The sequence below is a fragment of the Lygodium microphyllum genome, chromosome 23 (genome assembly GCF_053477565.2).
Source record: "Lygodium microphyllum isolate KBCC chromosome 23, Lygodium_microphyllum_v1.1.10, whole genome shotgun sequence".
Lineage (NCBI taxonomy): Eukaryota > Viridiplantae > Streptophyta > Polypodiopsida > Schizaeales > Lygodiaceae > Lygodium > Lygodium microphyllum.
In genome coordinates, this window is record NC_141157.1 from 3,558,514 (window position 1) to 3,580,975 (window position 22,462).

Sequence of the window (22,462 nt, forward strand, 5' to 3'; positions counted from 1 at the left end):
TCACGGAGGACATCGCAATCTCAGATGTCCCTTGTTGTCATCTACAGTCTAGCGCATGTTTCCAGCCTTCCACCCACAGTTTGCAGCTGTTTACAGCAAAGTGACTGTTGTTGATCACTCTCCATTCAGAAAACAATCTCATTTTTGCAGATTTCAAGTATTTCAGCTTGCTGCCCACACCTCGGACGCGGAGGACATCACAGTCCATGCTGGCCATTGCTGTTTACAACAGTCTGGCGCTTGTTTCCAGCCTACCGCACACTGTTCGGAGCTGATTTCAGCATACTGACTGCTGCTGCTGGTTTCACTTGCGTTTTTAGTCTCTCTCTCTCCTCACCTGCGTTTTTAGTCTTTCCCTCTCCTCCTCATCAGAGAAGACAAAGACCGGTGGTGGGTTCAGCATCAACATCTAATTACTCTACTATTTCTGCTGCACGTTGGGAGATATCCTTTTTCTCCCTCTCACCCTCCCTTATCTAGTTTACCCAGTACCATGGCGTCTCCCCCGACAGATTGCCCTTCTATTGGGTGTTCCTACTGCGGCACGAACGGTCATCTCACCAAAGACTATCGACATCGACCTTTGCTTCCCACCCCTCCGGAGTATATGTGTCGTCCACCAGGTACTCCTTGTGCCACATCCCCTTTTTGGGCCTGAGAGGGGGTGTTGAGAAACCCTTCACCCGCAATTTGCATTTTTGCATTTCTGCGTTTTGCATTTAGGGTTTGCAGCCCCAAAAAGGGGTGCCATCCTAGACTACTGATTGTGCCTATTTATAGGCCACTCTCTCATTCAATCCTTACGGCTGATTCATTCAGTCCATCACCTCTTCTCTCCAGCCTCTCCACTGCCCTCACACCCCTTCAAGAAGACATTGCGGTTCGTGGTTCGAGGCTGTCATCATCATCTTCCTTGTGCTACGGCACCCTTGTTCCCTTGTATCACATTCACTCCATGATTCACATCTTCATCATTCCATTCATCACAGTTTCTTCTCTCTTCCCTTCTCTTCTCCATGTTTGCCAAGTTCACTATGTGTTCCTCCTCACAAACCCTACTATCTCGCTGGTACGTCATCTTTTGACAACAAGAACTTGCAAGATACAAAGGCAAGCCAAAACAAGGATGACCCTCGTTCCTTTGACAAAACCAAAGAAACACAATCCCTTTGGCAGCAAATTCCTAAGAAAAATAGGTTTTGCACACACTACCAAAAGTCGAACCATATGGACAAGGAGTATTGTACCAAGGCCCATGATCTTCCTCCTATAAAACCACCACAGACTGTTGTGACTGCCTCCACTCCGACTGGCCAATCCAGTGGAGCTATGCCTCCCGCTACTACGTCACCTACTCCATCTACCCCAGTAGGTACTGGATATGTGGCACGCAAAGAGTCTCCACAATCTATCTCCTTCACTACTTCTGAAGGATTAGCTGATTGGTCTGCTAGTGGCTCAATTATTGCACTTTATGCATCCATTCCTAGGATATCCACTGCACCTTCTAGAACCACTTCCCCACCTCGCTGTACACAATGGTGGCCACATACTTAGCCTTTCCCTTTCTAGACTTCCGCTACATGTTTACATACTCATTGCATTGCACTTAGCTCTGCTTTCCTTTATTTTCACTTTTGTTTTTTTGGAGCATCTCACTAATCACCTATGTGCTTGCAAATTTTGATCTCTCTTGCAAGGTTTTGTATTTCAATATAGAGCTGACATGCAAGTTTGCACCAGTCCTTCCTGAACTGGCGACAGGAGCTGCGGGTCGTTCATTTCATGGTTCCATCTACTTAAGAGTATTGCTCTTCTACCAGTATGGCGGCTCCCTCTCCCACAACAAATTGTGTAGTATCTCTCTCGATGCTATCATGGTGATGCCTTCTATCCTTGCTTTTCCAATAGGGATACTTCATTATCTTCATCCACATGGTTCTCGACACCCCATGAAGACCATGATCGAGCTCCTCTTCCTTCTTTAGCATCGCATTCAAGTTGAGAGGGGGTTCCTACGCTTCTAAGTATTCTACAGGTTTCAGCACTTGTTTTCCACATCAGCTCCCCTCCCCCCCTTTGCTATACCTTTCCCTATGCGTTGCATGATTTCATCATCTTTGTACAAGGGTGCTTGGGCAAGTGAACAATTTTCCCAAGAGGAACACTATCCAAGTGGCACCTGTTGCATGAGCATTCTTCAACATGTAACATACTATGCATCCCATTGTGTAGAGCACCACTGGATGGATCCTAAGTTATTTCCACCGATGGGTCACCCCACTATCCTTCTTCTCATGATACTTCATCATCTTTCCCTAATTATCAGCATCCTCGAGTGGATGGGAAAGCTTGTATTGTTTTGTGATGTGTTGGGTGTACCATCCCCACTCCCGTCTTCTTGTATTGTTTTGTGATATGTTGGGTGTACCATCCCCACTCCCGTCTTTCAAGTTGCTCTTACTTAATTGGTTGTCACCCATAAAATTCACTCTTAACTTTTTTTTTAAAACAAACGAAACAAAAGCTCAATGGGGTTCCATCCGCCTTTATGGAGCTTGGGAGGCCACTAGGCAGACAACGAGTACCCTCTGTTCGATACCCTGTCCTATCTAGGGAGACTATTTAAACTCCCTTGGTAAGATAACCATCGCCTTTGTAGTCACGGTAGACCACTAGGCAGTTGTCGTGCACCCTTTGTCCAATGCCTTAGCTCCTTTAGGGTGGGACGCTTTGGGTAAACATAATAGATGCCTTTCGGTTCAATTTTGGGCCTAAGAGTGGGTGTTGAGCTAAAAACCACCTGCATTTTGCATGCAACATTGGCGAGTATAATGGCATTCATAAACTGAAACACTAAACCACCTCCCAAAAAAACCTAGATGTGTAGATGGTTGAGGAATTGTTTGTTGTCTATCAAGAACATGCTACACAATATTCCTTGACAAACCTGTTGAACTGGAGATCCCTAGACATTCGGCACTACTTGTGCTCTTGTATGCAATACCTTTGATTATAAGATTGCTCATAAGTCTTACTAGGCTGTTTAGAATGCGAGACAATCCTTTTCCTGATCGGGAACTAACTGTAAATTCTGTAAGGTGATTTTGCTGAATCAACTCTTGCAAAAATTCAAAACAACAGTTTCCAACTATGCCCGAAACATTGCATCAATTCCTTCCTCCCGCAACAAAATGGAATAGTGAAACATCAAACTCAATGTCTTTTGGAGATGGCTAGGTGCATGCTTAAACTTACCTAGTACATTTTGGTTGAATGCAATCATGTGTGCCACTTATGTTTAAATAGGTGCCCTACAAGATCCTTAAAGACCATTACTCTTCATGAGCCTTGGACAAGCTCTAAGCCCTCTATTTCTCACATTTTCTCACATGAGGACCTTTGGATATTTGGCATATGCTCATTGCCTTCTCAAAATAGGCATAAGCTCCATGACAAGGCTGCCCATTGCATCTTTATTGGCTGTAGTGCTGAAAGCAAAGGGTAACGAATGTTTCACCATCCAACAAGCAAGGTTATTCTTAAGAGAGTTTTGCAAAGATGAACTTGCAGTTGAACAATGGGTGGACACCAAATGAGTTTCGTTTTACCCATCAAAATGATACTTGAGAGTTGTATGCCTTACCACCACGCAAGCATGTTATAGGTGTAAAATGGGCTTTAAAATTAAAATATGAATTCATCGCTTTGTTGACAAGTAGAAAGCCTATCTCGTTGTCAAGGGCTATGTCCAGCAAGAAGGCATTGATTTGAGGAAATCTCTATTGCTACCACTTGCATCACCGTTATCAGATGTGTTGTTGCACTTGTTGTCCACTTTCATTGTCAAATACATCAGCTAGATAGTAAGATTGCCTTCATCCATGGCTACTTGAATGAAGAAGTATATGTCACCCAACCTCTTAGCATTGAAGTCAACGGCTCAAAAGGCAAGGCATATCTCTTAAAGAGATCCTTCATGGTTTGAAGCAAGCTCCATGCACTTGGTACACCCATATTCATTCTAATTTGTTGCATCTGGGTTTCAATAATATCCATATAGAGGCTACTTTATATAGTTGATTTCCATCCGTTATGTTGATAATGTTTTTTATTGGGAAAATGATGATCAAAATGTAGCCTATAAGCATGCTATGACAGAATTGGGTCTACTTCATAACTATTTGAGTCAAATTTGCCACCATTGAGAAGAGGATTATTATAGCACAATCCAAGTATATTGGACAGCATCTACGATGCTTCTAGTTTGATGACTACAAGGCAATTTTCTACTCTCTTGGAGCCTAGTTTTTTAATTTCTTTTGATGGCCATGGATCATTCAAGCTACCTATTATAATTAAGCTCTTGGATGTCTTGTTCAATTATGTCACACTAAACCAAATCTTCAATTTGCAATCTCCCAATTGAGCAGAATTATGCAAGTTGTCTGTTCTTCATTGGCAAGCAATGAAGCATGTCTTCAAACACCTCCACGGCACCCCCCAAGATTTAGGCTCATTTTGGGTAGTTCTCTTGTTTCTTAGTTGAGCAAGAAGCAAAACACAGTTGCTACTTCTAGTTGTGAAGCTAAGTACAAAGGAGCACTTACAACTGTTGAGAAACCCTTCACTTGCAATTTGCGTTTTGCGTTTTGCATTTAAGGTTTCACAATAGACAACCCAAAGAGGGGCTAGGCACCTGTGTTGTGTTTTGTGTTCAAGGTTTCATAGTGGACAACCCCAAAAAGGGGTTGGGCGCCCACAATGGGGCACCACCCTAGACAGCCAACGCCCTCCCTCCGAGCGCCACCCTAGACAGTCTCTTGCCTATTTATAGACTACCTTTGTCGCTCATTCTTCACAGCTGACTCATTGAGTCCATCACCTCTTCTCTCCAGCCTCTCCATTGCCCTCATACCCCTTCAAGAGGACATTGCGGTTCGTGGTTCGTGGTTGTCTTCATCATCTTCCTTGTGCTATGACACCCTTGTTTCCTTGTATCACATTAACTCCATGATTAAAATCTTCATCATTCCATTCATCAGAGTTTCTTCTCTCTTCTCAATGTTTGCCTAGTTTACTCTGTGTTCCTCCTCGCAAACCCTACTATCTCGTTGGTACATCGTCTTTTGACATGGTATCAGATCTGGATCTACCCAAACAACAGCAAAGATCCTCCACTCTAGTGAAGGCAAAGACCAGTGGCGGGTTTAGCATCCACTTCTCTTCTTCCGCTGCATCAACACCTTACCTGGCAGCTGCTCTCACCTACACTTGCTATTTTCTGCTTGCATTTCAGCCTCTTGACAGTTGGCAGCTCCTCCCTGCTATTGGCAACTCAAACAATCTCCTAGCGGCTGTTCTCTACAACCCAGCGGCTCTTTTTTATCTGCTAAAACTTGCATTTCCAGCTGACAGCTCCTCCTTCTCAGCCGGCGACTCCTCCCTTCAGCTGGCAACTCCACCATACTGCTGTATCCCCTGTTTTTCTACTGGTAGTTCTACCCAGTCCGCTGGTGGCTCAACCTGGTCTGCTGGCAGCACTTCCTAACTATTGACAACATTCCAACACCTAATTCTTTGCCGAAAGCTGCATTTGCACAACCGGCGGCTCTTCCAAGTCAGCCCGCAGCTACTCCTAACTGCTGGCTGCACCCTCTTACTGCTAGTAGTATCCTCCTCCCACTAGTAGTTCACTTCCAACCCTTCCACTACCCTCCCATCCCTTGAGGCGGACATTGCGGTTTGTGCTTTGCACTGCACTCACACCCCTTGAGGCGAACATTGCAGTTCATGGTTCGTGGTTGACCTCTTCCTTCTTTAGCAAGGCACACTCCTACCCATGGCTTCTTTACCAATAGATGACCAATCTATTGGGTGCTCCTATTGTGGCATCACCGGACACACCACCAATGCTTGCCGACTTCGACCTTTGCTCCCCACCCCCCCCTCGAGTATATCCATCTCCCACCCAGCACTATCTGTGCCACCTCTCCTTTCTAGGCCACAAAGATCGTTCTACATCAGCTATCAAAGTACTATGCTCAAGGCAATAAGACGCATCCGATGTGCACTAAGTCCTTTCAAGCACATGGAGAATCGATTGGCGCTACGACCTCCTGGAGATCATCGCAATGCTAGCGGCATTCTTCTCCCACCTATTTTCGGGTACAGTGGCTACCACGGCTTGCAGTTCTACAGTCCGCTCCATCAAGAGACAATGATTGTTTGATACCGTCTCCTCGTCAATGCGCTCCTTCGAGAGATAGTGGCTGCTCAACTCCTTCCTCTTCTTTGGCTTCCCAATCCGCTCTATTGAGAAGCAGCTATTGTTGCCCACTCATTGCTCAACCTAAGCCCCACCCTTCTCCACCCTCACCTACTCAAGTTTGAGAAGCCATCTCTGAGAGTTCTTCACCACCCTAGATACCTTCTTCAGCATGACCAATGGCACTTCCTTCATCCTCAAACATTTCGAAGTCCATGATCCATGAGTTTTTGGATTCCCTATCTACCTCAAAGGGGAATTCAAAGAGGATTGATCTTTCTTTGCCCTTCGCGAGAGCATCTACATCTACTGCAACTTCAGAGGGGGCTCCTATTCCTCCAATTTCAAAGGGGGTCCCCACCCACCGCTCAGTCCTTCACACACCTTGGCAGAGGCCTTTTATCTTCTTCTTCTACCCTTGGATGGGGTGGCTTCCTTCCAACGGTCATCTCACCTATTGATTCCCAGGATCTTGAGAATCTACCTAGATCGAGACCTTGGAGGTTCAACCGCAACTTGGTGACGAGGCCATCGTATTCCTTCCTGCACGAATGCACAGAGCTAGTGGCTTCTCTCCCACAGTTGAGTTTTAGGTTCTTCAGTTCACTCTGTCTACTGTTCTTCAATGCACGTTACCTTTCAAGTGGAAATCTTGAATCTTAGGGATCCTCTACATCTTCTTTCTCCTCTTCTTCTTGCCTTGGTCACTTGGTCAACATGGAGCCAACTCTCAAGATCGAGTATGACCATATCCTTATGGTTCTCGACACCACACAAAATTCGACATTCCTCCTATGCATTGTATAATTTCATCATCTTTGTACTAGGGCACTTGAACGAGTGAACAATTTTCCCACAAGGGACACTGTCAAAGTGGCACCTGCTCCACGAGCATTCTTCAATCTGTAGCATTGCATCTCCATCTCACTCTTCTCGTCCCCCTTTTTGGGCCTAAGAGGGGATGTTAAGAAACCCTTCACTTGTAGTTTGCGTTTTGCATTTTTCATTTTGGGTTTCATAGTGGACAGCCCCCAAAAGGGACTGGGCACCCACAGTGAGGCACCACCTTAGACGACCGGTGGCCTCCCTCTAAGCGCTACCCTAGACAATCTCTTGCCTATTTATAGGCTGCCTTTATCACTCATTCTTCACATGTGATTCATTCAGTCCGTCACCTCTTCTCTCCAACCTCTCCACTGCCCTCACACCCCTTCAAAAGGACATTGGGATTCATGGTTCATGGCTGTCTTCATCATCTTCCTTATGCTACGGCACCCTTGTTCCCTTGTATCACATTCACTCCATGATTTCAATCTTCATCATTCCATTCATCAAAGTTTCTTCTCTCTTCTCTTCTCTTCTTAGTGTTTGCCTAGTTCACTCTGTGTTCCTCCCCACAAATCCTACTATCTCGTTGGCATGTTGTCTTTTGACAACAACTACTCTAGAATGTATTTGGCTCTACAAGTTACTTGAAGACCTTCATGTTCACAAAAAATGTCTGACACTCCTTTACACACAATGATTTGGTCATTGCATGGAATCCAATTTTCCATGACTCCAAAAAACATATAGAGGAGCACTATCACTCTATTTATGAGCACATGTCAACATGAGATGTTCAATTATCTTATGTACCCACTAAAGACAACTTAGTAGATGTTTTTGTGAAGGCTCTTCCTCAACCAGATTTCTAGGCTTTTCACCAAGCCTTGAACTTGATACCTTTTGTAACATGATTTGTCATTCCCTGTACAATAATAGGTTGCTATATTCATCTGGATGAACGTGTGCGACAATGGCATTATATAGTTCTAGGATTTGTTGTGTTTTCCTAGATTTGTCAACCTATACCATGGAGGGGGTTTGTTGATCATCTCATGGGCTACTAATTGATCTCCTAGTTTGGCTTCCTAGCTACACTTAGCTGTCACTTAGGACAATTAAGACAATTAATATGCCTAGCACAATGAGAGCTCAAGTTTCTAGGACACACAGTCTTTAAATAGTACAATTAGTCTTAGATTTTTCTATTTAAAGACTTTTTGAGCATTTTAGTACATCATTTTGGACATTATCATTAGTCTTGATCGTTATTCATTCATTGTCCTTTGGTTCATCCAAGAGTACATCCATTCATCATATGATTGAGCATTCTTGAGTTTCATTTCTCTCTCTCACACAAATACTCCATACCTAGGCCAACACGATCAAATTCACAATGAATGCTTTAGATCATATGGCTCTAGCTATGAGTCTACTAAGTCGAAGAATAATGGTGCCCTTCCAACAATTATATTTGAGATGATCCATACAAAAGTTCCCATTAAGGCGCTTAAAAGAAGCAACTTTGATCAATTTGTTTTCAACATAGGTGCTGGGAAGTAAATTGAAGCACTTTTGCATTATATTAAAAGCAAGAATAATTGAGGACATAAAACAGCAGTGTAAATTGAATTAATTACATTCACCCTAAATCCATACTGGTGAAGTGAGCCCACAGTTCAACTCAGGAGAACAGAATCTTGTATATAAATAAGTTCACCGACATGGTTCTAACCAAGCTCATAGACTCCCCCATGCTTTGCTGTCTTTCTTCTCTGTTCATAATCTTATAAATTTTTGTCAGATTTTTGTGTTTTCATTCTCTTGCATCATGTACGGATGATGTTTGTTCAAATTGTGGCTTTGATATGTCATCCCCTTCTGCATGCTACACAAATATTATGAGACATGTTGGCCACAATTAAAGTGCTGAGAAGGCATTTTTGAAGAGCAAAAAAGTACACCTTCCTGCGAGGATAGATTATGCTTGCAAAGCCATGAGAATTAGTTTAATCCTTCACAAGTTGTAACATGTAAAACAATTGCACATTCAAAAATGCTGAGAAGGTAAGTCAGGCATGAATGCAACCTATGCTGTGCATGATCACAACCATTTTGACTTTTGAGCGGAAATGGTTAGGGATTACCTTCATTAATTCAAATATCAAACGATAGTCTACTCTATGATAAACAAGAAGATTTGCATAGGCTCGCAGCAATACACTTTTCAGTACCGCTACCTGCAACACATGATTGTAGATTTAGAGCAGCATAAGCATGAAGCTGTAATAACACGCACTATTTGACCTCTACTCTAAAGAAACCCCTTGAATCTATCCCTTTTAGACATGGTGGCCAAGTCCTTTGGCCAGGAAAAGACTGATTTCTTTCCTCTACTCTATTCACTGAGCAGAAAAAAGTATGTTACTGCCTGTAGCACCAAGATGCCAAAACAAAGGGGGAAAAACTTACCCCTGCATAGGCAAGATATCGGGGCAATGAACCCATTTTTCCATTGGCCTCTGCATATCCTTGAGCATTTACAAGGACCAGTTTTGATACCTGTAATAGTGGGGATAACAACATTGAACAGATGCAACAACTCGTGAATTGACCTATCTGCAAAGACTAATAACTTACAGCTTCGGGATAAACAACCGTAAAATCTATCGCTGCAGCACCTCCAAGGCTCGCACCCACCAGAATCATGGGCTTTTTAAGGTATGATCTCCAAAACTATCACACCATAAGGACCAGAAAAGCCAACTGAACAATCACAACCAAGTTGCATCCACCGTAGAGCAGACCCAGCAGTTAAACTCAATCTTCAGGGACCAAGGAAAGTCCTATAGCAAAGAGCAATGTAATCACCTCATACAAGTGCTCTCTTTTGACTTCCGCACTAAATGACTCTACTCCTTCTGCAGAGACACACAAATTGTCATATAGCCTGGCTGAAAGTACATTAAATAGAATCAGCCTTCAAGTGAAACTACCACACATACCATGATGTGAGAAACCCCACCCAAGTATGTCAAAGGCCCAGCAGTTGATGTTTGCCCGCTCCAATAAAGGATAGGTATGCCTCCATTCTAAACAGGAGCTGCAGAGCATTTAAGCCCTCTTACTAAAATAGAAAAAACAACACAAAAACTGAGTTCATTGAAAACGTTTACCTGTCAAACCCATGAAGTAGGACCACGGGAAGCAACTCCTCATTTATAGTCACAGGTTTGACACAGCTGGTCATAATAGGCATGTCTAAAAATTTTGTCTGCATCGACATCCATACGTCAGTAAGCTTTCTCAGTCCCTTCACCAGCCTACAAAAGGAGAACTAATTAGAGCTGCAAAGGGACTTTGTTCAAAATTAGATACAGAAAATCTTTGCAGGCCTTGAATGCCAGATGCAAAAGACTGATGCATGTGTCTGTTAACAGATGGGAATATTAAATCCAGTTATCCAAAGGACATGGCACTTGTTTCCCAAGTACTGAATCTTGATAGAAGCCGCTTTGAAGTTGATACTATTGCAATCATCTCCTTGTTATTAGATTAGTTTTGAATCTGAGGAAATTCCTTAAAACTGGAAGATCCTCTATCTTCGCTGCTTACACCAAACTTCCTTGTGGCCTTCTGGGAGGGTGTTTGAAATAAAATCCACATTTCTAGAGAAAACTGTCTCCTTACAGTGAGTTCTCATTCTGGGCAGTGACACAGTGGAAGATGCCAGCCCTTGACACTCTCTCAAAAGACACAGAAAAACAGCTCAAGGATGATAAGATTTAACTGACATGACAAGATGAACCCAAACAAACAAACAACCATTGTATTGATGGCCAAGGGGAAAATAAAGGGCAACAGAACAAAGATACAAGGATCAAATAACATTACACAACTGAGGACTCCACATAGGTAGCCTGTGAATGATGAAGGAAATGAACAAGCCAAAATCTCATTGAGCAGAAACTTGGCAGACCTTGACCTGGAAAATGTCACAATCAGCAACTTGGCCAATCTGCATTCCGTCCAACAAGCACTTCCCCTCCACCCAGAAAAGAACTCCAACCTCTGTAAAACTCCAGACTTTCACCATTTCAATTTTAGCTTCCTCATTTCCTAGAACACCATAGTTACTGGAAACTCCCCAAAAGCCCAATTTTTTATTGTTTCTATTTCCATGCCCATTCCCATTTACATTTCCATTTTCTCCTTTCCCATAATTATGTTCTCTACAGTCCTCATAGCCTCTGCACTTTTTGATGTGCATTAAAGAGCACAAAACTACCTATGTATGCAGCAAATGACCCCTTCAGGCTCATCTTATGGCGTGTTTGCACTCCTAAACAGAAGGTGATTGTCACAAGGATTTGATTTATTTACTCTTTGGGTGGGTCCGAGAAATTGCATGAGTTGTCCTCGACATGGATACGTCAGTTAGTGATTATTAAGGTTCTGTCAATTAAGAATGAATTAGTTAATGTGTAACTCTGCACACATTTCAATTAATTCAATTTAAGTACCTTAATGAAAGTTTCATTTAATTTATTGAATGTGGGCATCAGCCAAAGTTTCAGAACAGGACACTCAATTTAATAAAATAATGACTGAATAATTAAATTTTACTATTGAAATTGATTACTTAGCTGAAAAGCAAGTAAAATACGAGAAAAGCAGGAGACATGCATGAAAGGCAGAGGAACACAGCTAAGCTGAAAAGCAAGTGAAACACAAGAAAAGCAGGAGAAACGCATAAGGGTGGAGGAACACAGCTTTCCAACCACAAGTAGGCTATATTGGACAGGCCATGGCTGCCATCAGGACGTCCATCACCATCTACTAAGGGCCATACCTCCCCTAGAGCTGATCGTGCTGTCCATGCTAGCAATATTGTTTATCATGTTGGCAATGCTGTTTTTGCTGCTGACAAAGATGTTTTAGGCGGGCCAAGACTGTTTTTAGGCAGGCAATGGTAGTTTTAGTGCAAGTGATGGCTGCTCTAGTGTACACAATGATATCCCAAGATGAATGATGTTGATCCATAGCTGCTCTAGTGCACACAATGATATCCCAAGATGAGCGATGTTGATTTGTAGCTGATTGTGTGGTTATAGAGTTGTTTAGAGTTCTCTTGCAAGATCTTGTGCTTTTCCTACTATGGTTTGGGCATCAAAGGGAGATCTGTCACAACAAATTTTCTCAACGGTTTTCTTCTGCAATGAGCATGGAAGATCTAGGCAAGATTGTGATCTATGTGAACATCAAAGCGTTGGGAGCCTAGTAAGTGAATAAAGACACATAGCCTTTTTGCGAAGTCCAAAGAAGTGGTAGAGCATCCCTCAAGAACTGGCTCTCATCAAGCCACTTCACTCTCGCACTAGATCGCTATGAAATTCACAACAATGACTGAAGCTTGCATCTTCATGACTCTTATTTGAATGTATGAAGAAACGCTTCCCCTGAAGGCACCTAACATCCTTGAAGTTGACTCTATTGATCAAGGATCGAAGAATGACTCATGCCATAGAGCTCTGCCAAATTTCTCACGTGAAAGACTGGATGCATTTTTTAAGTATAGCTCTAGAGCCCAAACCAAGATGCAAAAGGTCCCCTCTTACAAGCTACAAATCATTAAGTTAAAGAAAGTGCATTAACATTGAACCTTTCATAAAGCTCATTAAGCAGACCCAAAACTCAAATGCACAAGAGTGCTTCAAGTGTCCCAATAAGCAAACCCATGAACTTTGCTTGGTTGCACTCCTATAAATAGTGTGTGGGTTAAGCCACTTGATCCCACTCACTGAATCTTCACTTGCTGCCATTCTCCACCATCATCACCTTCAACCTCCACCACTACTTCAGCACCTGCCTAACAGTCTCCAACCGCTGCCATCATCATCCGCAACTGGCTGACTGCTACATTTGCTATCCAAGGTTGGCCTGCTTCTGAAGGACATCTACTTCTACATTAGCATCATTCTGGTGCCACAGTACCTGCTGGTCACTCTTGCTACCTGTTGCCATTGTCATAGCAGGCTGCATTTACTATTTCCAGCCCCTCATCATCACCTAGCTGCTGGACTGCTTTCAGCATGCTATATATGCACAAGCAATGGAAATCACATAAGCTTCTCCTTTGTCATCTAGGTCCATAGTTCAGCTTTAAGAAGATCAATAGTACAGGTACATTTTTCAAGAACATCACACCTTGAGCCTGCAAAATCAAACACATGTTGCGCTCATCGCAGATTCTTTGATTCATTTATCTTGTCAAATGGTGAAATTGTACTTGATGAAGTGTCATAATTACCTAGGTCTACAGATCCTCTCTAACAAGAGTGCCAAGGTAGCCCATTGTATCCTAACTTATTGTCCTAACCATATGTTCTTGAGAAAATCATTTATTAGCTGTTATTATTTGAATATACGGTATATCCTCACTTAGGTTCCACTTGTATGCATCGTTATTGTTATGATATTTAGTTTATTGCTATGAAAATAAAATGTGCAGCAAATGAAAATCCACAAAATAAAAAGCATCTTATTCTATAGCAATAAACTAAATATCATAGCATGCATGGTTGTTAGTCTACCCTGCAGAATAATTTGCGCATGGAACACGCTGGTCACTTCATTGTATGGTTGCTTTGCAAGATTGTGTCGGCTGTATGGCATTGGCCATTGCTAGTCTGTTCCTTTCCCTAGTTGTTTGGCTTTGCGTCTCTTTGTGTAGTTATCACTCACCGAGTATCATGTTCGTGTTTATTTGCTTTGTTATTTTGCACTGTTCTGAGAAGTTTCTGACAGGACTCACGAAATTGTGTGTAGTCTCTAAACTTCCCAAAACAAAGAATGTTAGGAGCTGTGATTGGCATATACCTTGACAGGAAGCCTCTGGATTCTAGCAGCCATGGCGCGTGCCTCTGAATCCTGCAGGTACTTCACCTCGGGTGGTAAGAAAGACGGGAAGGTAACGGAATCCAAACTATCTATGGCATCCGTGCTGCGCACCACCACATTGTGGCAATGGACGTTCTTCTTAGCTCCCAAACGAGCGAATCTTGCAGGAAAACTTTTCCGATTACTGCAGAGCAGACCAGGACCAAGATGTCCTCCTGTGGTTTGAAGAGACAACCTGAGGAACCAAAAAGCAAGAAAAATGCTTGACATGCTGCAGGTCATCCATTTTCTCCCCTCGACATCCCTATCTGGTTATTTACCTGTGCGCTGCATGTGCCTGGTCCAGCGCCATGAGTATCGCCCGGGAGAAATTGGCTGTGGTTTACAACATCACGCCCCTTTTGTTTTTTATTTTTTTCTTCTCTCTCTTTATCTCTCCCCCCAATTCCCTACGCTAAAATTTTTTCCCTTTCTCTTTCTTTCTTTCTTTGTTCTTTTAATTTATTTTCTCTCTCCCCTCTCTCTCTTCTTTTTCTCCCCTTGTCTTTTTTTTCTCTCCCTTTTCTCATTTTTTATTTTTTATTCTCCTCTCTCTCTCTTTTCATTCTCTCTTTAAATTTTTTTCTCTTTCTCTCTTTTAAATTTTATATTTCCTCTTTTTATAATTCTCTCTTTATATTCCTCTTTGTCTCTCTCTTTTTCTTCTTCTCTCTCTTTCCCTCTCTCTCTATCTTTTATTTTAGTTTATTTTGTCTCATCTCCCTTCTCTCTCTCTTTCTCTCTCATCAAATGTGCAATTCTCTCTCTCCTTTTTTCTTCTTCTTCTTCTCTTTCTCTCTTCATTCTCTCTTTAAATTCTTTTCTTTTCTCTTTCACTTTTAAATTTTATCTTTCTTCTGTCTATAATTTTCTCTCTATGTTCATATTCTCTCTTCTTATTCTTCTTTTACTCTCTCTCTTTTTCTTCTCTGTCAGTTTTTATTCTCTCTCCCTTTTTTCCCCTTTCTATCTTTTCTTTCTCTTTCTCCTCTTTTTTCCTTTTTTAATTATCTCTCTCTTTTAAATTTTATCTTTCCTCTCTATACTTTTGTTCTCTCTCTTATTTTTTATATTTCTCTCCCCTCTCTCTCTTTCTCTCTCTCAAAGTATGTTAAAAATTATGTCAAAAATGTTTTAAATTAAGAAATGATATTTTAAAATATTTATAATTTTATAAAAAAATTAAAAATAATTAATTTTAAAATAGATTAAATTTAAAAGTTTAATCTAACTAAGAGAAAGAGAAAAACTTTTGATTTAAAAAGGGGGAGAAAGAGAAGCTTGTGAAAAGTTTGATTTAATTAAAAAGGAGAGAGAGGCTACAAGTGAGAGGGGGGAGGAAGGGGGGAGAGAGGGGGGTTAATTAAAAAGGGGAGAGAAAAGAGAGAGGGAGTGATTAAACTTTTGGGGGGGAGGGGGGCTTAATTAAAAAGGGGAGGTTTGGGAAGGGGTAAATTCCAGAAGTCCTTTGGAAGTTGGGAGCTTTCCCAACCTACAACCAAAATAATAGAATAGAAAGAAGATTACATGCATTATAAATAAGTGATAAGTATTATCGTAAGGCCTACCATTTTTGTAAGTATCCCAATGTATAGATATAAAGATAATACAAATTTATTAAGCCCTAAAGTACAAACGTAATAAAATTATTTAGTTGTAAGATGTACAAATAAAAGATGCCATAAAATACAAGATAACACAAACTTATTAAGCCATAGAATATGACATTGAAAGAAAAGTGTCAATTAGAGGTCTATTTGTGCATCGCATATGGCACTTATGCATGCGCTTTAAAGCGATACATCCATATGTAACAAGAAGTAACACATCCACCCAATAAAAACCTTGCATCCATATGTAGTAAAAAGCAATATATATAAGGGACACACACACACACACACACATAAGCTTTGATTTTTTATGGTTATCATGGACTAATCTTAGTGAGTAGAGATTAACATCAAGAAGCAAACTTGCCCAAATGAATTCAAAAATGTAACCAAGACAGCCCGAGCCACAACTTAGCATATGTTGGCAATGAGTGTGATATGCATGTTTTAAGTTGGGACATGCTACTCTTTTCTTCTTGCTTCACAAGTATTAATTTATATTGTACTTCTTACGTTCATCTCATAATAGGTTTTGTGTTTGATAAACTCATCTACAAGTTAAAACTTCTTCTCGCATCGCAGATTTCTAATCGGAATGTTAACATGTGAGGAAATTTTGAGCTCCCGATTGAACAACAAAAAACAAAGATAAAATATTTACTTGATCAACAAACACAATGGTATCTTAGGAGCCAAAATAAAGAAGATAATAATTACTAGTAAGAGCAGTAATAAAGACACGTGTGCCTTACATGGTCCCAACACTTGTATGCCAATTGGAGCTTGGAAGAAAAAGAGAGAGCCACTTATTTAAGACTGGAAAGAGAAGACCCACTATCAATATAACACCATCTACAAAGCACAAATAGATGATAACAAATAGTGTAATACAAATTTTCTACCAGAAATGGCATGCAAGGTTTTGATATGCCTCTTTGATGGGGATGACTTATAGAGCCTCTTTGATTGGGACTACTTCTTTTGCACTTATGGGCCTATCATTAATAAAGATGTTATTCAATCCATGCAAAGTGGATGGAAAGATAGTGGATTCTTTCTTTATATCATCGTGATAATTGGTGATGTTATACTACTAATCCATCATTAATGGATAAACAAAGAAGAGAAGACAATGCACAAACCAATCATTAGTGTATGAAGAGAGAAGAGAAGACAACACCAACAATCACGTTGGTGTGCAGTTATAATTGTGTTAATTCAAAATACTGAATTGGGCTTCCAACTAGGATTGATTTGGAATATGGACTTATGCAAGAGGATTAATTTAGCACTTGCTATTGTGGGTATGATAAAATGTCTAGAAATGTCATGGAAGGAGGTTATTGAAAACTTCCAATTTGAGAATTAATTAAAGTGATAGAGATTTATTTGTTTGTTTTCGTATCAATGCCATAAGATTACGTGAACAAACCCTATCCTTTTAAAAAGCTAATTAAGGAAGCTGTTTTTACATGTCACACCTAAAAGTGATAGGGCTAATTAGACAACTAAAGTATGCTAAGTGAGGGAAACGGGAGGACAGAACCCCCAACAGGTCTGTCCTATGGCAGGGTGGTCCCAGAGAATTGGGAGGCTTCTCACAAGGTTTTACTAACGACCGACGCTTAGAAATCGTTAGGTTGGAACCCTGATTCATGCCGTTTTAGGGGACTGAAATGGAAGTATGCCCTATGGGTAGAGAGGTAGAGTACCACATCCCTCTCGTTTCCCATCCTCTTTGAACCAAGTGTGGTATGGGTCTGCTTCGGCTTGGTTATCTCTGCATAAAGTAGGATGTCCAAACCCGATGCTAGAATGCTATTAGAAGACCTCAACATCTAGGGACTCAAAGTTCCAGGTCGATCCTAGTGGGTTCGTGGCTGCAAACATCCCGTTGCAAGGCGGACTCAAAAACCCTAGGCGACAAACCCCGTGACATTCCATGGGAGTGTCGGGCAGCGTCGCTTAGACTCGTCTCTCGATGGACCGCTAAAAACGTGCTTGGATAGCCGATAGGTGGGTACGTTACACATCCCGGAGAATCAAAGTCTTGTAAAAGGCTAGTAAGATTCATTGATTTACATCAAGGCTACCAAATTGAAGGTTTCTTCTTCGATATGTTGCCACAATGAGTGAGCTTCAAACTAAAAAGCGAACTAATAAGCAATGAGAATACAACACAATCATACTATGTTGAGTGCTAACTCCATGGCCTTGTAATGAAGAGAAAGATCTTAAAATTTAGATCATCAAGTACACACGTAGAAATTTACTAGCGTCAAACTAAACCAAGAACATGGTCATCTAGAAAGTCCCATCCATCAAAAGATAACCTAGTTATAAGTATATAATCTCCAACAACTAGTTAGTGCCACAATAGTGTGGCCTTAGCATGAACAAACATGTCGCAACTCTAGAAGAGAGTTCAAAACAATAGCTCCAATTGCTTTAACAATAGAGCAACAATTGGTCTATAATCGACTTATTTGTGCAACATTGGTTTACATATTGTTAACAGGACTAAACAGCAAGTATAGGAGTGGCTACATCTAGGCTTTTCAATCTTTCCACCACAAGTCATTACCAATTTAAGATATTACCATATCCATCATTATTACAAGAGATTGATGAGCAACTCATTGCAAGATCCAATCATCATCGATGAGATATCTATATTCATGTGGGCAATGTTTGATCATATTGAGTGCTTGTCAAGGGTCATTGCTTGACCCATTAAAACACAAGCTTGTAATATTATTTGGTGATCTTGCATAGCTAATGCCAATTTGCAACCATCAAAGCAAGTTGTGCCAATAATGTCACATTATATCATAGCATATTGGACACATGGATAAGACCACACTTTATAGATATTAGTGAGGCATGCAAGTGATTGGCCATTTTTACACTTGCAAAAAATTAAGCACTGGCATCCAATGAAAAAAGAGATACAAGAATGTCTGTAGGAATGTGTTATGAAATTGGCAAGAGTTGGGCAAGGATAAGGATTGTCCTCTCACAACTTACAAGGATTAACTTGAAAAAGAATAATAAAAACTTGATTCTTGATTTAAGAAGACAAAGTACAACAATGTATTTCTCGATACAAGATTCAATATAATGATGTTTGCAATAAGATTAGGTTCACGATATAAGATAAGGCAAGATCTTGATACAAGAGTAGACTGATATAAAGCAAGATAAGAACTAGAGGTACAAAGGTCTAAACTAGAACCGAAGAGAACTTACTGTGTAGGAGCCTCATAACTAGTGTTGGAAAGACTAAAGGCTTTCGTATGGCTTTACCATCAGCCACATGCTCTTGATGTAGTCGGCCTTGTGGTCACACCACCAAGTAGATGCCACCCTTGGTGGCCTCATAAGGCAATTGGCCTCATAGCCTCAAACACAGTCATGCACATGCTTCTCAATTACCCACAAGGCTAGCTAAGTGCCCATTTGTTCCTTCACACAACTCCTTACACAATCAGCCACATGGCCTAACATACTTGGCCACATAATTGACAAGTGTTTAAGTGTTACCTTTTGTACACATTAGTGCCTCACACCCTCCAACATACACATGCTTATGTGGCATCACATTATCACTTAGGTACTTTAGACCAAGGTAGACCCATCACACTCACTAGGAAATTCTATCATGTTTTCTTTTATGTAGGTCTTAAAGTGACACATTATGCTCATACTTCCTTTGGACACTCTCTTACTAGTTGAGATTTATATTGGGTGCTCACAAATCCTTAGAAACGCACCCTTGTACCACTGTTTGACTCCTAGCCAATTGCATCGACCCTAGAAGGTCCATAACTAAGAATATTTGTCCACATTATGCTTATAAGCATGCACCACATCTAGTAAACCTAGACATAGAATTCCATCTCCCTAGGAGCACTTAGTGCTAAACTCATTCTAAGAAGTATAAAACCCTTAATCACCATCCCCCCTTATTAAGTACTCTTAAGAGATTTGTCTAACATGCAGCTAGGCCTTAGAGTTTACATAGGTGTAAGGACAAAATAGCCACTCACCCATCTTGTGGTATAAGTCTATTTTGCATTGCACCCTTAGACTAGATCATTTGTGCATTGTGGACATAAGAATTTAGGGTTTTCAACCTTTGAAATTTAGGGATAAATAGTGAATACACAAGGAAGCAATTACACATGGTAGCTTGGCATTAATCCTCTTAGTCTCACTAGCTCTAGCACACTAAGGCAACCAAACTCTTCACTTGAATCTATTAGCACAAGCAAGATGTAACTCCTTGATAATCATGAATTTAGGGCACAATATGCAAATATGAAAGGAAGTAGTGCATGTAAAGAGCTAGAAATATCCAAAATTCCCTAGCCTACCTTTAACATTTGGGGTAAAACTTGATTCACATGGGCCTATACTCTACACTCTTGACCTCTTGGGAGTCTCTAGTTGCAGTTGTATCATTGGGGCTTCTTGTGCAAGGTTTTGAAAGGTGGAGTAAGACCGGAAGCAAGAGCTATGGATGTTCAAGCAAAGAAGAGAGAGACTAGTGTGTGAGAACTCTAATAGTCACAATGTGTGATCCACCTTCCCTTATTATGTTGCCACTAGAAGAATAAAGAATAAAGTGACAGTTATGGGTACTCGCCACATATAATGTATAGTTGTGTGAGGATAGTATATAGAGTAAGTGTGGGTGGCTAAGCTCATGCACCTTGGTACAAGTCTAGATCCATTTGCATAACCAAGGTCAATGCCAAGCATAGGGTAGTCGCCTTGACCACATGAGAGAATACCTCGTCAAAATCAACTTCCTTCTCTTGCTTAAAACCATTACCGACCAATAAGGCCTTATATGTTGGCTTGGAGTGACTAGGGGTATTCTTCAACTTGTACATCCACTTGCATGACAATGCCTGTTTTCCATTGGGTGAAGAAACTCAATCCCATGTACGACTTTTCTACAATGAATCATACTCAGATTGCATGGCCCTCTTTCAATAGTGGCTATCACCTATGTGCATAGCCTTGTCATAAGTGAGAGTCTCACTAGCACCTATTACCATGACATAACGCATAGAGGGCCCAAAATGATTAGGAGGACATAAGGATCCAGTGGAGCATCTCAAAGTTGGCTATGGGGCTTGTATGGCCTATCCTGTTTGTCCAACATCATGATTCTTCATAATTGGTGGAACTTGGGCCACTATATCATCAACAACGACAAGCTATATAACTAGGGCTAACTATATCTTAACAGGAATTGAAAGATCACCCTGAATACCTCAATCACCTGCTTTGGTCTCATATGTATATTTTCCTCATGGAATATAACATGATGGTTGCAAATAACCTTATGAGCTTGTGGATCCCAAAGGCGATAGCTCATCTCACTTGTATCATTAAATCCAAGAAAGATGCATTTGATGGACTTTGGATCCAACTTATTGCACTTGTCTTTGGGAATATGGCAGAAAGCCTCACATCAAAGATTTGTAAGTATGCATATAAGGGAGGTTTACCAGACCATATCTCCTCTACAATTCTATCACCAAGATCAATGCATGGGAATCTATTAATAAGATATACATCAATTATAATTGCCTCAACCCAAAAGTATTTTGATTAGCTTGTTTGACTAAGCATATTGTAGAATCTCTCATCACAAAATTGTTCAAATGCAATAGGGACATATTCACCCCCATTGTCAAATCATAGGCATTTTAGCCTATGCCAAGACTGGTTCTTAACCATAGCAAGAAACTACTAAAATGTAGGTAAAACATTCTATTTCTACTTTATAGGATACGCCCAAACCTTGTATGAATAATCATTTGTAAATGTAACAAAGTACTTCCCACCACCCAATGATGGCTGACAGGGCATGTGACCACAAATATCTTAATGTATAAGAGCCAATGGCTCACCCAAGCATATATAGCCAAACATTTAATGAGAATTAGATGTGTACTATTGCAAAGACCATAATCACATGAATCAAAATATGATTAATCAAGAGGTTGAACATAGTGCAAATGAGTAAGTACTTTCATTCCTTTCAAAGGCATGTATCCAAGGCTATGATACTAAAGATACACATGGAAGATCGGTCATAGCTAAAACATAGTTAACAGACTCAAAGACAAGCAAATGGTAGAGGCACCTAATCTTGGCATGTCTAGATGACTTTATTTTTTGACTGAGATGAAGTATCTCAACCCTCAACCCTCAAAAAATAAAGACATGTATCCAAGGCTATGATACTAAATAATGGTTGATGAAGTTTAAGAGTGTTTGGAAGCTTCTTGATTGATTCTTGATGGTTTTGAATGATTTAAGTGGGCTAAAGGATTTATGATTCTTTCTGTTAATCCTTTGTTGATCGTTTGTAAAGCCTTTGTCTCTATTTTGTTTTGTTCTATTCTGTATGCCTCTGTAAGTGTGATGATGGATGAATGTGTAGCTTGTGGAAGTTTTTCAACCATGGGAAGAGATGAATATAATTTCAAAATATCTCAAAGAAGTTGAAGAAGTAGTTGTTGAAGACTTGAAGTAAAGACTGAAGTAACAATGACAGTAGTGAGCTCTTAAGGGACATTGTAGTAGCTCTGGTGACCTTTCATAGTAGACATGCCTCTTGGGAGGGGTATCCATGACCAAAGAGGGGTTATGAATAATTATTCTTGATTGTCTCATTGTATTATGGAGAGGGAGTATGTATGAGAGAGAGAGAGAGAGAGAGAGAGAGAGAGAGAGAGAGAGAGAGAGAGAGAGAGAGAGATAGCAAAATTTATGCAAAACAATGTATCTATGAGTGAGA

The 22,462-nt window shown here is 40.7% G+C and overlaps 1 protein-coding gene across 3 annotated transcripts in view; it reads right to left on the reverse strand.

Annotated features, from left to right (window-relative positions):
* The window catches only part of LOC148015815 (alpha/beta hydrolase domain-containing protein VTE7-like), a 67,388-nt gene extending 52,955 nt beyond the window's left edge, over positions 1-14,433 (reverse strand). Inside the window, exons 1-9 of one of the 3 annotated variants that reach the window (XM_087664228.1) lie at positions 14,314-14,433; positions 13,973-14,228; positions 11,079-11,164; positions 10,270-10,416; positions 10,099-10,196; positions 9,965-10,014; positions 9,734-9,829; positions 9,566-9,655; positions 9,241-9,333 (exon numbers count right to left, since the gene is read on the reverse strand). In XM_087664228.1, the coding sequence (XP_087520354.1) occupies positions 9,241-9,333; positions 9,566-9,655; positions 9,734-9,829; positions 9,965-10,014; positions 10,099-10,196; positions 10,270-10,416; positions 11,079-11,164; positions 13,973-14,228; positions 14,314-14,345 (948 nt within the window). In that variant the 5' untranslated portion in view covers positions 14,346-14,433. Of the gene's footprint in view, positions 1-9,240; positions 9,334-9,565; positions 9,656-9,733; positions 9,830-9,964; positions 10,015-10,098; positions 10,197-10,269; positions 10,417-11,072; positions 11,165-13,972; positions 14,229-14,313 lie in introns of all 3 variants that reach the window. The other 2 variants (XM_087664227.1, XM_087664229.1) reach the window with 2 other exon arrangements.
* Between the last annotated feature and the right edge of the window lie 8,029 nt (positions 14,434-22,462).